A 16,316-nucleotide genomic window follows, 5' to 3' on the forward strand; every position below is an offset into this window, starting at 1 on the left:
ATAGGGGGCCGCAAACCTGCCTCAAGCTAAAGGAGGCCACAGCTGAAGGCCAGGTCCAATGAATATCAACCAAAATGATAAAGGGGACAGAATTCCTCTCGTATGAGAAAAGGCTAAAGAGGTCAGGGATCTTCAGCTTGGAAAAGAGATGGATGAGTGATGTCAAACAAGTAGAAGTGAATCGATTTTTTACTCGTTCCAAAAGTACAAAGAGTAAGGAACACTCGAGGAAGTTACATGGAAATACTTTTAAAACAAATAGGAGAAAATCTTTTTTTCACTCACTGAATAGTTAATCTCTGGAACTCTTTTCGGAGAATGTTGTAACAACGGTTAGTGTATCTGGGTTTAAAAAAGGTTTAGACAAATTCCTGGAGGAAATGTCCTTAGTCTGCTTTTGAGACAGACATGGGAAGCAACTGCTTGCCCTGGGATTTGTAGTATGGAGTGTTGTCACGATTTGGGTTTCTGGCAGGTACTTGTGACCTGGCTTGTCCACTGTTTGGCAAACAGGATACTGGGCTAGATGGACCATTGGACTGACCCAGTATGCTATGTTCTTATATACTTATGGCTTAGCTAGACACCCAATTTTGGGTGAGCTTGTGCCCAAACTGGGTAGGTGTTCTGGTGTCTCAACTTCACCCCTAACCCCCACTATACCTTGTAAATGCTTCACTTCTTTGCTGGCAGCAAGCAGCGATTCATACCCACTGCTCACACCGTCCTGGAGCCTTCCCTCTGATGTGGTCCCACCTATGCAGAAGCATGACATTGCATTGGAAGGAAGGTCTGGGCTGGTGCAAGCAGCAGGTATGAATCACTGTTTGCTGCTAGCGAAGAACTGAAGGATTTAAAATGTCTGTGTGGGGGAGGGGGATTGAGTTGAGCGACACCAGAATACCTGCAGGGGAAGGGAGGGAGAGATGTCAGGAATCTTCAGCCAATGGGGCTTAATGAGCTCTGCCAGCTAGCCCACCTGTGGCTACACCACTGCTCTAGTTTTACATCTAGATAAAGATTCCTTGAGGTACTTTCCTATCTTGACAAAACTGTTTTCTTGAAGTCTAGGACCTTTTCTTTGAATTAATCATCACCACCTGTGGATTTGAATCCAAGATAACCACTCACTATTACATCCTAGAAACACGCTTCCTATTTCTAAGCACCAGATTCAGTATGACCCATGTGGGCTCCACTATGAGTTTCTGAAACAGCTCTCTCTGCAGATAATTTAGGATTGCTCTATTTCTAAATGACATCACATCAACATCTGGCAGAATGAAATCATCTAGCAATAGCTCATCTCCTTTCATAGCAATTTTGTGAATGTCATTGAGTAAACCATAAGAACACAAGAATATAAGCATTGCCATACTGGGACAGGTCGAAGGTCCATCAAGCCCAGTATCCTGTTTCCAACAGTGGCCAATCCAGGTCACAACCTGGCAAGATTTCTATCCATTTTACTGGATGTGAAGGAGATCTGCATATCATTTCTACACAAATCAATCTTCCATTGACTCTTTCTAGATAAACCCACAGTGTGTCTTCCTTACTTCTTCATCCCTGCACTTCTGTTGCTTTAACATATCTTTTATGTATATCATCTCTCCTGCGTTTCTTCCAGTTTTGCCTTTCCTGAATAGTTACCCAGTATAACTATAAACCTGGAAGAGAGGTGGGTGAGAGGGGATATCATATAAATATGCTAAAAAGTAACGGTCCCAGCACAGACCCCTAGGGAACCCCACTAACTACCCTTCTCCATTGAGAACACTGACCATTTAACCCTACTCTGTGTTTTCTATCTTTTAACTAGTTTTTAATCCACAATAAAACACTACCTCCTATCCCATGATTCTCCAATTTCCTCTGGAGTCTTTCATGGGGTACTTTGTCAAATGCCTTCTGAAAATCCAGATACACAATATCGACCAGCTCACCTTTATCCACATGTCTGTTCACCCATTCAAAGAAATGTAATAGATTGGTGAGGCAAGATTTCCCTTCACTAAATCCATGTCGGCTTTGTTTCATTAGTCCGTGCTTTTGAATATGCTCTGTAATTTTGTTCTTTATAATAGACTCTACCATTTTGCCCAGCACTGTCCTGCACTGCTCTACAGGAATAGTGAGTAAAATTGAAAAGAGATATTGTAAGGCAAAAACCTTTTTGTTAGGAAGAACAATGTGATATGTTTGTTTTACACCAAAAAACACCAAAGGCTTGAAAGCAAAAATCTAACATTCATCCAAAATTCATCCAAAAGACCCCAAGGGGTATATTTACTATGGCACGCTATAGGCACATTAGCGTTTTAACGCACATTAATGGTTGACACACGTTAAATACTTATGCACCCATAGGAATGCATTGGCGCATTAGTTTTTAATGCACCTTAACTTTAAAGGCATGTTAAAAATGCTAACGCACCTTAGTAATCATACCCCCAATTTTGCCTAATAGTCCAGTTGAGAGAACACCATGTTGTCAAGAAAATTAATGAAACCTTAAATCCCCAGGGAAAAATCACCAAGGACTTATTACAATACACCCTATATGGCGTCAGAACTATCATAAGTTTCAATCTTTTTTTTCATTTAATTTTTATTGCATTTTCAGTTATAAAAGTATACAAAAACATGAAAAACATCCATAGGTTTCAACCTTAACTGGAAAATAGAGCAGCAGAATAAAACTCCCTCGAATACTCTATAGGAGAAAAAGCCACTGCTCAAAAAAAAAAACAGTATGAATTTTACCAAAACTCTAGCATAGTATATGCTCAAACTGGCAATTATATCTATATATCTATATCTATAGATAGATAGATAGATAGATAGATAGATCTGTTCTGAATCACTGTGCGAAGAAAACATAAAAAAAAAAAAAGCTCAAACACAATGGGGTAATATGATCCCACTTACATGCACCTTTCATTAACCTAAGAGCACTGTTTTGAAATTGTTGTAGGCAACGCATGACAAGAATCCAAATTTCTTTCAACAGGCAATTACAGTAATCAATATTACTTAATACTGTGGAAAAAGTTATCATTCTTAATGCAGTCACAGTAAAGAGAAACCTTACTGATCATATCATGTGCAATTTATAAGAACACATTTTTGCAAAATATGAAATACTAGGAAAAAAAGGCCCGTTTCTCACTGAAATGAAACGGGCGCTAGCAAGGTTTTCCTCTAATGTGTTTAGTTGTTTAATGAACGGTGATGATACATCTGATGTCTTGATAATTAGTAATTTTAAAGGGTGTACATGGAGCATGATGGGTCAGGAGATTGACACAGAGAGTGTGTATGTGTGTGTCACAGAGAGAGATGGTGTGTGTGTGTCTGAAAATGTGAGAGGGTGCATTGAACTCGGAGGGAGGGGGCGAGTGTGTGTGTGTGTTTGATGTTTGAAGGGGTATGTGTCTGGTGAGGTGGGACATTGTGAATTTGGAGGGGTTGGTGGGGTGCTGTGCTGTGAGAGACAGTGAGTGTCCATGTATCCATGTCCTGCCTCTGTGTGTGTGTGTGTGTGTGTGTGTGTGTGTGAGATTGACAGGGGGAGGGGGGGAACTGGGATCCTGCGCCAGTGTGTGTCCATGACAGAGAGTGTGACAGGGTCCATGCTTCTTTAATGGGAAATGGTGGTGAGGGGCTTGGAGGGGGGTCATCGGTGCTGGGGTGGTGGGGTATCAGTGATTGAGTGTGTCTGTCTGTGGCAGAGAGAGAGAGATGCTGCTTGTCCATGGTAAGAGTTTGTGTGTATGGGGGGGGTGGAGGGTGGGAGAGGTTGTGTATGTTGTGGGGGGGTTGGAGGGTGGGAGAGGTTGTGTATGTTGTGGGGCGTTTGTGTGTCAGAGTGTTCCAGTCCCCCCTGTCCTTCAAGTTGCAGGTCCAGCTCCCCGCCCCCTCCCCTTCCAGTTGCCGGACCGCCCGCCCCCCTCCCTCTCTCTCCTGCCCTCCAATGTCCACGCCCCCCCCCCCCCCCCGCCCTCTCCTCTATTTGGAGGGTGGTGTGTGTGTGAGTTGCTTCCAGGAGTGTCAGTGTGTGTCTCTGTTATATTGAATTTTTGTTTCTGTGTGATAGTCAGGGGGGGGGGGGGGGGGGGGTTGCAGACAGTGTGTGTTTGTGTTTGTTAGAAATATATTATTGCTGTCATTTGGGGACGTGTTATGTTTTGCAAGTCTGTGTGGGAGTGTAGCTGTCTTTGAGAGTGTTTTTGTCTGCTCGTTTGTGGGGGGTTTTTAATGTGTGAAAGTGGGGTTTGTTTTTAACTCTGAGGGTGGTGTTAGAGATCGTTTTTCTCTAAGGAGGGTGGTGTGGATTAAGGGTCATTTGCTTTTGTTTTTGCCCCTAGGAGTGAGGGGGAAGACGTTCCTGTTACCTTTTTATTTTTTTCTTCTCCTGTTTTTCAGTTTGTTGCCCACCATTTTCTTCCACAGTGCTACTTTTTGATCAGCTGTTTCTTTTTGCCGTCGGGTGTTGCAGAGTTGCAGCGGGAGGGCTGTTGTGCTTTTGAGTGCCACTGGACGGTGTTCTTCATTGCGGGCGGGCTTAGATGTTTTCGTGGGTGCAATTAGGAATGATGTAAGATGAATGCGCAGCGGGAAGCAGCGCAGTGTTGTTCCGTGTGCTGTGTGCATCCTCGAGGTGGGTGATGGGTTTGTTGAGGCGGGGGATGGTTTTGCACGTCCTGGGTTGGTTCGTGAGAAGATGAAGGGAGGGGTTTGCAGTTACATGCATGTGCGTGAGAATCATTTTTTTTTCTTTATGATCTTTGTTGCCGCCGTGGTTTTGTATATTTTGCTTTTATTTAATTTTTTTGGTATTGAAGGAGTTTACCAGCCAGTCTCTACCGAATCCTAGGCAGGGGAGGAGTAGGGAAACACGCTCCGCGTGTTTCCCTACTCCTCCCCCCCGCCTGGGTCGGTCTGTGATGCAGGCTTGGTTGGGTTGAATTTTTGCAGGTGGCGCTTAGGAAGTCCTGGCGGCGCACGTCGCAGATGGCGAGGGGCACGCTGTACTCCTGTTCACCTGGGTCCACGTCAACAACAATATAGTGTATTTCTGTACATACCCACTGCTGGGATATTCTCTCTTTCCAGCGGCGCTATGTGCTCTCTGTGCTGCTCAGACAATGAGGCATTCTACAGCTGAATGTTCCTCCCTTCTTGTTCTGTTTTTTCTTCTGATAGGTGCATTCTATGTCGCATTCCGTTGCCTGGTAACATTTGTGCTTTGTTAGTGTGCAAGCCCCTTCTGATAGGTCCGTGCTATGTCGCTTAGTAACGTTTCAGCTGTTTACCTGATGCGAGGGCAGGGCAGGGAGGCATTGTCAGTGGGATGGCTTCACCACCATGAAACCATGAACCCTTTATCGTTGTGCTGTGACTTCAGAACCTTTGTCCTCAGAATGCTCACGGCATAGGCGCCCCATATAAGAGGCTTGGGGAGGCTAAGCCTCCCCAGCCAAATCGTGGACTTCCTGGGGCGCAGGGGGAGCAGTCGCTCCCCCAAAAAGATGACCCCCCCGCCGTTGCCGCCACTCTCGCTCTCACCCATCAGCGTTCTCCCTCACTCCGACACCGGCGATTCAGATAGAAGCCAGCCTTAATGTGCCTGCGTCGGAGCCTCTCCCTCAGACGCGTCCCGCCTCTTGTAATACAACTTCCTGTCTTACGCAGAGGTGGGTGGGACGCGTCTGAGGGAGAGGTTCCAACGCAGGCACGTTAAGGCTGGCTTCTATCTGAATCGCCAGCATCGGAGTGAGGGAGAACGCGGATGGGTGGGTGGGTGGGCGGGCGGAAAAGACAGGACCCAGGGGGGGATCGAAGGATGGCTGGAGGGGAGCAGGGGAAAGAAGAGTCGCTGGTGGTGGGCAGGGAGGGCTCAGAGCAGGGGGGGGGAAATCGAAGGATGGCTGGAGGGGGAGCAGGGGAGAGAAGAGAAGAGTCGCTGGTGGTGGGCAGGGAGGGCTCAGGGCAGGGGGAGAGGAGGGTTGCTGGACATGGGTGGATGGAGGGGAGGGCAGGGGGGAGAGGAGGGCTCCTGGACATGGGTGGATGGAGGGGAGAGCAGGGTTGCTGGACATGGGTGGATGGAGGGGAGGGCAGGGGGGAGAGGAGGTCTGCTGGACATGGGTGGATGAAGGGGAAGCAGGGTTGCTGGACATGGGTGGATGGAGGGAAGGGTTGCTGGGTGGGTGTATGGGTGGATAGAGAGGGAGGGCAGGGGAGAGAAGAGTTGCTGGACATGAGTGGGTGGATGGAGAGGAGGGTTGCATTACATGGTTGGAGGACAGGGAAGGGAGACAAAGAAATGCTGGACATGGATGGAGGGGGAGGGAGGAGTGAGGAAGGAGATGAGATGAGGGAAAAGGAAGAGAGTAGAAAAACTGCACATGGAGGAAGAAAATAGGCAGAACCTGGATCCACTGGACAGTCAAGTCTGTGGAGGACCCAGCTTTTACTTACGGATGTAGGACAAGAATTGAAGAAGAAAGGCGGAAAGTAAAGAAATAAATGGAAAGGAAGCCCTGGAAACGGAGTTAAGAGGACAGATAACAGCAGAATCGGATACTGGGCCAGCATGATCAGAAAAACAAAGTCACCAGACAACAAAGGTAGAAAAGATCATTTTATTTTCATTATAGTGTTTGGAATATGTCCACTTTGAGAATCAGGTGCTCAACATTAAAAGTTTATATTTACTTATTTATGGCATTTTATCCCACATTAAACATGAATTAGGGTGTTTTGTGGCTCTACATGAGAATTGTGATATTATGATCCTTAGTTTCATATTGTTGATGGTCTGCATTTTCCATATGGGTGGTATATTGGTGTATTAGGTTCTGCCCAGTGTAATATTTATGTTACAGTAAGGTTCTGAGTGTGTTTTTGCACAAAGTTGTGCATAGTGTTTTGAAGTTGAGCGATTGTGGTTAGTATATGCTTTGAGCAACCACTTTATTCTTTGACATATGATATATATCTAATATCTAAATTTAATAAAAGGTATTGTGACTTTTATTTTTATTTATTTATTTTTTCTGTGTTAGACAATTATGGATTTAAGCTCCACCCCTGGCCCCACCCCTAACCCCGCCCCCTTTAGCCTCCCCAAACAGTTGGGTCACCGACCGCCTATGGTTCACGGTGCGTTTTATTATAGTAGATGTGGCTTAAATAAAGAATCCCCATCTAAAAATATCCCCAGTATCTTTAAAAATATAAGTATCACAATGGGTTAACAATAAATACAAACAACAATATACTGAACACAGTACATAAATTGTTGCAAATATGCATGTAAATCACACTACATAATCCTTCAATAAGGATTGACTCTATCATTAAGAACTTCGTTGCAATACCACTTTGTATTCTGCTTTACCATTTATGCACCTTAATGCAATACCACTTGTATTTCTCTATCCGGAAATGGCAATCGCCTTTACGGCATAATGTAAGCCACATTGAGCCTGCAAATTGGTGGGAAAATGTGGGATACAAATGCAACAAATAAATAACATCAAAACTATATCTTTGTTTAATAAATACTATAATGTTCCCACTTCACACTGTAAAACACTAAAAATAAATTTCCCAAAGGATCTCCGAGACTGGATTTTCAAAACCCACACACCAAGTGAGCGGAAAACAGCTCAGTGCATTACTTCCTCCTCTAGATGGACTGTGATCCTCCAGTTTCAAATGTTCACACACATGGATTCAACTTACTACTACTACTACTTGACATTTCTAAAGCGCTACTAGGGTTACGCAGTGCTGTACAATTTAACATAGAAGGACAGTCCCTGCTCAAAGGAGCTTACAATCTAAAGGACAAATGTACAGTCAGTCAAATAGGGGCAGTCTAGATTTCCTGAAAGGTATAAAGGTTAGGTGCCGAAAGCAACATTGAAGAGGTGGGCTTTGAGCAAGGATTTGAAGATGGGTAGGGAGGGGGCTTGACATAAGGGCTCAGGAAGTTTATTCCAAGCATAGGGTGAGGCGAGGCAGAATGAGCGGAGCCTGGAGTTGGCGGTGGTGGAGAAGGGTACTGAGAGGAGGGATTTGTCCTATGAGCGGAGGTTACGGGCGGGAACATAAGGGGAAATGAGGGTAGAAAGGTAATGAGGGGCTGCAGACTGAGTGCATTTGTAGGTAAGAAGGAGAAGCTTGAACTGTATGCGGTATCTGATTGGAAGCCAGTGAAGTGACCTGAGAAGAGGGGTGATATGAGTATATCGGTTCAGGCGGAATATAAGACGTGCAGCAGAGTTATAACATTCAACAGTGTGTCCAGAACTCAAAGTCCTTGGTATAAATACAAAATCTTGAAAGAAGATACAGAATTTATATCACATCCTGCCATCTAGATTTAGGATATCAGTGCTAGAGTCTTTTCTCCGTTAAATATTATCTCCTTTAAAAATATGAGCAAGCTTGTATCATATTAGTGTCTATCCGGATTCCTACTGTAAGCTTGCAGAAGAGCAGAAAAGTACCCCAAGTGCATGGACATGAGAGTTTATGTCTTACAGTGGCTTTAGAAATGTGTGATGTTCCACTGATGCTACACTTAAATTAAGCAAACACTGCACTTAAGGATATTTTTCTAATTTGTTTACAAAGCTGTTTTCGTGAACTTAAGATTGTAAGGCTGTTGCATCTTCAAGTTGGCAATGGCTGAGCAAAGTCTTCAGAGTCTCAAATAAAAATGAACATGACTCTTTTCCTTATGTTTTCACAGCATAAAGGGAGAACTGTACAGTCTGGAGATGAAAGAGGGAGCAAGGGAGACTGGCAGCAGAATGTACAGGATAGAGGGACACAGACAGAGAAACAGAGAGAGCTGCAGCACCACCTAGAAGACAGAAGAAGAAAGATCTGACAGCAGAACTTCCAAGACCTAGGAGAGAACTTCACCCCACTTGTTTCCTTGATTCCTAACAAAAACTTTATCATGGCTGAGTTGAGCACAATCTCCCTCAGAACCACAGTGACATTAGAATCAAATGGGATTGGAAATTACAGTTCTACTGAATATTTATTGACCTTAGATATAAATCTACTCTCTCTTACTTTGGTCTTCTCTGTCTTGGGATTGGTTGGGAATGGGATTGTTCTCTGGTTCCTCGGATTCCGAATCAAGAGGAATAATTTCACTATCTACATCTTGAACCTGGCCCTGGCTGACTTCCTCTTCCTCCTCTGCTCTTGTGTTATAGTACTATCTATTTTGTTAATGACTATACCGGCTCATTTTCACCAAATTAGCCTGACTGTCAGCAAAGACTTGGCATATACCACAGGGCTGTACCTCCTGACAGCCATCAGCCTGGAGCGCTGTCTGTGCACTCTATATCCATTCTGGTACCACTCTCAGCGCTCAAAGCACCAGTCCACTGTTGTATGTATCCTCCTATGGGTACTGTCATGCTCAGTTACTGGAATAGAACATTTTTTCTGCAAGCCACTCTCCTGGAACCAGTACCTAAATTGTGAAAAATCTGTGTTTCTTTCCACTGGTGTTTTAAACTTCCTTTTCTTCACCCCAGTCATGGTGTTCTCCAGCCTGACTCTGTTCATCAAGATCCAGAGGAGCTCCCAGCACCAGTACCCACTGAAGCCCTATGTGGTAATCGTGATATCAGTGCTCGTCTTCCTCATCTTTGCTCTGCCCTTCAAGGTGATGATGCTGATTTTAAACACTCATCATTCCTACATTTCATCTACTCTTATCATCTCAAGTATCTTATTCTCTGTCATCAACAGTACAGCCAACCCCTTTGTATACTTTATGGTAGGAAGTCAGAGCAAACTGAGGGGCCGGGGCTCTATCAAGGTTGCTCTTCAGAGGGTCTTCAAGCAAGAGGTGGAAGAAAAGACCATTGATTCCAATGGAGCAGAGACTGAAATATGAAAATTCTATCATTTAAGTGTTAAGTATAAAACCCTAAACATAAAAACATGATAGCCATACTTGGGGAGATCAATAGTCCATCTAGCCCATAGCCTCCTTCCAACAGTGGCCAATCCAGGTCAAAGTACCAAGCAGAATCCCAAATAGTAGCAACCAACACGGCCACGCAGGCTTCTGTTTCTGTGAGTCTGACTCACAGAAACAGAAGCCTTCGTGGCCGTGTTGGTGATCTGCAAGGGCAGGCTTCTAAATGGAATGTTGCTAGTGGAGGAGGAGCTTAGTGGTTAGAGCACTGGTCTTGCAATCCAGAGGTGGCTGGTTCAAATCCCACTGCTGCTCCTTGTGATCTTGGGCAAGTCACAATCCTCCATTGCCTCAGGTACAAACTTAGATTGTGAGCCCTCCTGGGACAGAGAAATATCCAGAGTACCTGAATGTAACTCACCTTGAGCTACTACTGGAAAAGGTGGGAGCAAAATCTAAATAAATAATATAAGGAGGTAACAGTGAGATGTACAGCTGGGACCATTTTGTGAAGCCACTGCAGCATCCATCTCCCCCCCCCCCTCACCCCCCAGGGTGACCTGGTGTGATGTCTGTGTGGCCTGTCTACTAAGAATGATAGCACCCCAGACATCCCAATCACTTGTTTTTGAGAGTTTTTCCCTTGAATGGTTTTTTTTCCAAAAATGGTCAGAAAAGAACAATGCACTGAGCATAAAAGCCTACAAAACATCTAACAAATGTCCATGTTTGAAAAAAAAAAAAAAAAAAAGATAGTCCTTTTGGAGTTCAAAAATCACCACATTTGCCACTTGATTTTTGGATGTTTGCAGTATTATGCATTGGCATTGCGTTGTCTGAAGGGGTCATTTTATACCTATGGGCTTGTTAGCATTTAGCGTGCTCTAAATTGTTTAGCACACCTTAGTGAAAGGACCCCTTAAAGGGATACAAAATATCAATAGCCCCATTGATGGGGTTCATTGTTCCCTGCTCAGTGCTCTAGAGCTACCAAATGCCATTTGATATAAATGAGTCTTCAGTTTGGCTCTGAACAATTATACCATGATTCAGACCTTACATCAAGGGGTAAGTTGTTCCAATGACTAGTAGCTCATTGATGGGGCCAGGGAGAACTGATCTGTGATCATTGATTAAGCATAATAAACGGGGTGAAACATAAGGAACTGTTAAAGTCGAAAGAAAATCTTGAAGGTCAAAGTAAGAATTTTAAAATTAAACCCAATTTATCAAAGTGAGCATTCCTAAACACACTGTAACTTAGACCAGTTCCTTATATCATGTTTGAATGTACAAAGAACTTGCTTTGTGTTTAGCCACCTATTTATCCCAACTGACTCTGTATCACCCATCTTGTCTTCATCTATAAATTTGCACTTGGCCCCTCGACTATATAGTAAGCTGTATTGTAGGAAAGCATTAGCTCAAAGTTCTTCAACAGTGTTCCAAAAGAACACGCAGTCTGAACCCATCAAATGTGTGAACAATCTTTACCCTACACAGGCTGTGCTTTGTCATAAAAGCCTTCCTCACGGAAACAGATAGGTTGTAGGAAACCACATATTCCAAATGTCAAATCATAGGACTCTAATGCAATGATGACCTGAAATCAAAATTTGTCTTGGCGGGACGCCAGACATTTTAAACAAAACGCTTTGTTTCAAATGTCTGGTGTCCTGCCAAGATATATTTTGATTTCGGCTTATCATTGCATTAGAGTCCTATGATTTGACGTTTGGAATATATATTTTCCTAAAACCTGTCTGTTTCTCTTCCATTCCCATGGGATTCCCGCAATCCTCTTTCTCGTGCTGCTCTCTAGTTGGGCGCCAAAATTTGGGCATGCTGCCAAGATGCGAATACAACTTGATAGCTTAATTAGCCATTAACAATCAAGAATTGGGTGCCAACAACCAATTATTGATGTTATTTGGCTACAATTACAATTTGTGCATGCATCTGTCTGTGCGCTATTCTGTAATGCCTAACTCCCATAGCATGCAACCCAAAATGGGGCGTGGTTATGGGAGGAGCATGAGTGTGTCAGGGGCATTCCAAAAAAATTGTTCACGTTCATATAGAATAATGGCTCAGTGTGCCCAGCATTTATACCAGGTTTCAGCAGGCGTAAGTCTGGCACAAAGGCTAGTCACGAGATCCATGCTTAAGCGCTATTGAATAAAGGGTGTGTGCCCTATAGAATAGCACTTGTCGTTAATCTTTTACGCTGCCCATTTTTGAGCTCCATTTATAGATTCTGGCCCTAATGGTGCAGTTGTCAAGGAGCAGGAACCAAAAATTGAAAAAAAAAACAACTTCCCCTTGGCTAGATATTTGTATGACCCCAGTTTTCCCTCTAGGGAATGACTCCTCTCACTGCTGTCAATCCAGACACAATGGCTGCCCCTTTTTTCAGTGTTTTCCAGAATAGTTATGGTAAGAAAAGGGCCAGCCACAACATACTGGTAGAGCTTCTAGAGGTCTCTACACTCCTAAGCAAGGCAGACTGTGAGTACTTCTTATGTAATCTCCTTGTAAATTGAGTTTGGAAATTTCCTCAGGGGATTACTAGACCTGGTATAGAGCTCTCCAGATTCACTGAGGGGAGGGAGAACAGCATGAGTGGGAGGTGTAGAGCCATAGGCGCCTCGTATAAGAGGCTTGGGAAGGCTCAATGGTCGACTTCCGTTTGGGTGTTGCGCCCGCCCTACCCGCCCCCCTCGCGCGTGCGTTTTAATTGTTTTACTTCCGTGGCAGCGACGTCATTGACGTTGCTTCCACGGAGAGTACGGAGGTCAGCTCCGCCCCCTTGGCAGCGACATCATTGGCGTCGCTACGGAGGTAAGTCCCACCCCCTTTAGCCTCCCCAAAACAGTTGGCTACCGACCGTCTATGTGTAGAGCCCAGTCCAGAGGAAGGTCTAAGAGCAAATAAATGACAATGGTTGTGATAGTTGGGGTGGAGTTGGAAGGTTCTAAAAGTGATAGTATTAGTGAGCGCATGATGGCCTGTGGTTGCCTTCACCCACACCAGGACCCGTGAGGAGAGGAAGTATCCTGGTCGGGCTCAATAACCTAAGGCTGAATATAGAGGAAGTTTTTGCCAACAAAAGCATTATGCTCCTGGTGGGTAGAAAGGGTCAACCCAGCCCAAGACTGGAGCAGGAAGAGCCTTTTCTGTGCCACAGGCAGCAGCTCATGGAAGTGCCCTTCTGGAGGGAAAGGTCAGACAGGGAGGTCTGGTTCTGAGTGAGTCCAGCAGCTGGGAGAAAGCCCAGTGGGACTGCTTGTCACAGAAAGTGCGGGAAGCCATAGCTTTGGATGGTTCTGCTTGAAAGGATGGGTACTGAAGGATTGGTTTGAGCTATAAATATGTAGATACTATTAACGTTTACACCAAAAGTCTTGGATTGGCACAAAAAACTCTTTCAGCAAAGTGAACTGTTGTGATATTAAGTGAATTGTTTACTGAAGAGAAGTATGAAATTTGGATAATTGCCTGTTGCAGCGTTCCAGTAAATTTATTGTATTTCACTATAAACACCTGGAGTGAGAAGTTTCTTTGGAGTGCAAGTGAAGTTACTTTACTCCCAAGCTGAAAAAGAGTAACAATAAAGTGTGGCTTAAAACCCTACGGCCTACCAGATGTATTTCAGCCCCAGCCTGCACCCAGCTCAGTGAAATAAATCTTTTGTTTGTGGCCATGGTTCAGGTACCTGACCCAAAGATCTACATGGTGCCAGAACCTTGAGGTGAGACCAGTGTTACATCTACATAAACATAGATTATTTGCAGCGCACTGTCACTTGATTAACTTTTTGCAAGGGATGATTGTATACTGGTTAAAACAGATAAAACTGGACTTGTATGGCCACTGATAAGAGACAGAAGAGATAAGAACTAGCTCTTATTGAAGAGAAAAAGGCTGGAAAGGAAGCAACAGCTAGCAATTATCTCTGTCCCTAAGAAGATCTCTTCTGAGAGTCAACAGAGCCTGACAATTGAGGCTATATTTAATTTATTTATTTTTATTTATTGTATTTGTACCCCACATTTTCCCACCTTTTTGCAGGCTCAATGTGGCTTACAGAGTATAGCTATGAGAACGTCATTACATGTTTTACAAAAATAGTTGATCATAAGCTGAAGTGAAAGAGGATTAAGATGGAAGGGTGTTAGGTAAGGTCATGAGAGAGGTGTTCTTTGGTGTATTTGGGTGGTTTAGGAATGATTTGTTTCATTGAGGATGAATTTTGTAGGCTCTGTTGAAGAGATGTGCTTTCAGAGCTTTGCGAAAGCTGGTTAGATTGGTCAAGGTTTTCAGGCCCATGGGTAATGTGTTCCAAGACTGTGTGCTTTTGTACTCAAAGGTGGTAGCATAGGCCTGTTTGTATTTCATTCCTTTACAGCTGGGGAAGTTCAAATTGAGGAATTTGCGGGCTGATCTTATGGCATTCCTGGGCGGTAAGTCCACTAGGTTTAACATAGAGAGTGGGGCAAATATCTAGACAAAGCTCTGAGGAAAGGCAGAAGAGGAGGACATGTACCTGTCTCAGATTCACTGAAATGTAGTCTGAAAATACAGTTTATGTTGCTATTATTTTATATTCATTTGTTTTGACTTACACTGGAGGTAGTGGCATAGCCAGGAACTATTTGTAGGGGTGGGTTTCCCTTGCCCCCCTGCTGCCCACCTTCACTGCTGCCCCCATATGCCACTGCCACCTCCACCCCCACTTCCACCTTAAAAACCTCTCAGTGTCTTCACCCGGCAGCGGCAGCAGCACTCATAGGCTGCCTGTTCGGGGACTTCTTCTCTGATCTGTCTCTGGGCAGGATGGTTCAGGGAGGAAGTCCTGGAGCAAGCTATAGGCAGCCTATGAGTGCCACCGATGGGCGAAGACACCAAGAGGATTTTAAAGGGGGCCATGACTGACAGGGGGTGCATACGCCATGACACACCTATCCTAAGTATGCCACTGACTGGTAGAAAGTATCTGCCTCTTTAAAGAACTGGTCAATCAGGCCACTGGAAGGAGATATGGGAGAAAGAGATAACACTTTTTGGCCAGACTGGAAAGGCTGATAAGATTGATGTTGGTGGGCGTTCAGAACCATACAGCTCATCAGCTGCTCAATGGGGATATGGTTGACAAATACAGAAGTATTGGTGAAGAGAATGGATGAGTGCCAAAGTAGCAGTGAGTCTGAGCATGAATGAAGTTGATTGTACTGGCTGGATCAGCTGACACTGGAGATGAGAGAAGGCACAAAGGTGCCCATTTCTCTGATTCTCCATAGCAAGTCTAAAACTAATAGCTGCGAGGAGAAAATTATAATTTATTTTTTCCTAAAGTAACACAAATACCTTTAAGGATATATGTTACACTTTTTATTTAAGAATTATTTATTGTTTTATGGTTCAATTAATTGTGGAAAACTTTTCTATTAAATCATTTCTAGAAAAACCGAGAGAGGTAGATTGGATTTTACTTTTTATTTATTTTTATTACATTTGTACCCTGTGCTTTCCTACTCATGACAGGCTCAATGCGGCAGGCAATGGAGAGTTAAGTGACTTGCCCAGAATCACAAGGAGCTGCCTGTGCTAGGAATTGAACTCAGTTCCTCAGGACCAAAGTCCACCACCCTAACCACTAGGCCACTCCTTTTGGTTTAGTGATTGTGAATTAAAAAATAAAAAAATTCTGGGAAGCTCTGAACTGTGACTCTGGTTAGGGCAGAATGAATCAATTGGCTGAAACAATAACCTCAGATTTCCTAGGACACTGATACATGAAACAGAAGGACTTTAACCAATTAGCCCCATGTTTACTAAGCTGTGGTAGCAGCTGCCACATGGCAATGGCGACATCCCATTCAAAATGAATGGGCTATATCGGCATTAGCGAACATGAGCTGCTGGTGCGGCTTAGTAAACATGGGGGTAGATGTGTTTTGCGGTATGGGTGGAGGAGTAGCCTAGTGGTTAGTGTAGTGGACCTTGATCCTAGTGAAGTGGGTTCAGTTCCCCCACCAGCACCTTGTGACTCTGGGCAAGTCACCTAACCATCTATTGCCCCAGGTACAAAGTAAGTACCTCTATATAGTATCTAAAGCACCTTGATTGTAATCATAGAAAGGCAGTATATCAAGTCCAATCCCCTTCCCTATCCAATATATTATTTTGATTCTTTTTATATTTTATTTGCATCACATCATTTTTTAATTTCCATTAAAACATTTTTATATGAGCGGCAATATATGAGAACTTTTATTAGACTGACCTTGATACAACTATTTTTACAAAACTTGAATTCATGTCGATGATGATGTGTCTCATGCTATGA

General features: G+C 43.9%; 1 protein-coding gene across 1 annotated transcript; it reads left to right on the forward strand.

The window, feature by feature from the left end:
* The first annotated feature begins 8,983 nt into the window (after window positions 1–8,983).
* Window positions 8,984–9,943, forward strand: LOC115460557 (proto-oncogene Mas-like). Its single transcript, XM_030190323.1, has one exon. It carries the CDS (start codon window positions 8,984–8,986, stop codon window positions 9,941–9,943), a length of 960 nt encoding a protein of 319 aa, XP_030046183.1.
* The last annotated feature ends 6,373 nt before the right edge of the window (window positions 9,944–16,316 follow it).

Source organism: Microcaecilia unicolor, chromosome 1 (assembly GCF_901765095.1).
Source record: "Microcaecilia unicolor chromosome 1, aMicUni1.1, whole genome shotgun sequence".
In the NCBI taxonomy this organism is placed as follows: Eukaryota; Metazoa; Chordata; class Amphibia; order Gymnophiona; family Siphonopidae; genus Microcaecilia; species Microcaecilia unicolor.

What these genes read in the sequence shown, in the direction of transcription:
- LOC115460557 (XM_030190323.1), top strand. Translation starts at nt 8,984, where the DNA reads ATGGCTGAGTTGAGCACAATCTCCCTCAGAACCACAGTGACATTAGAA.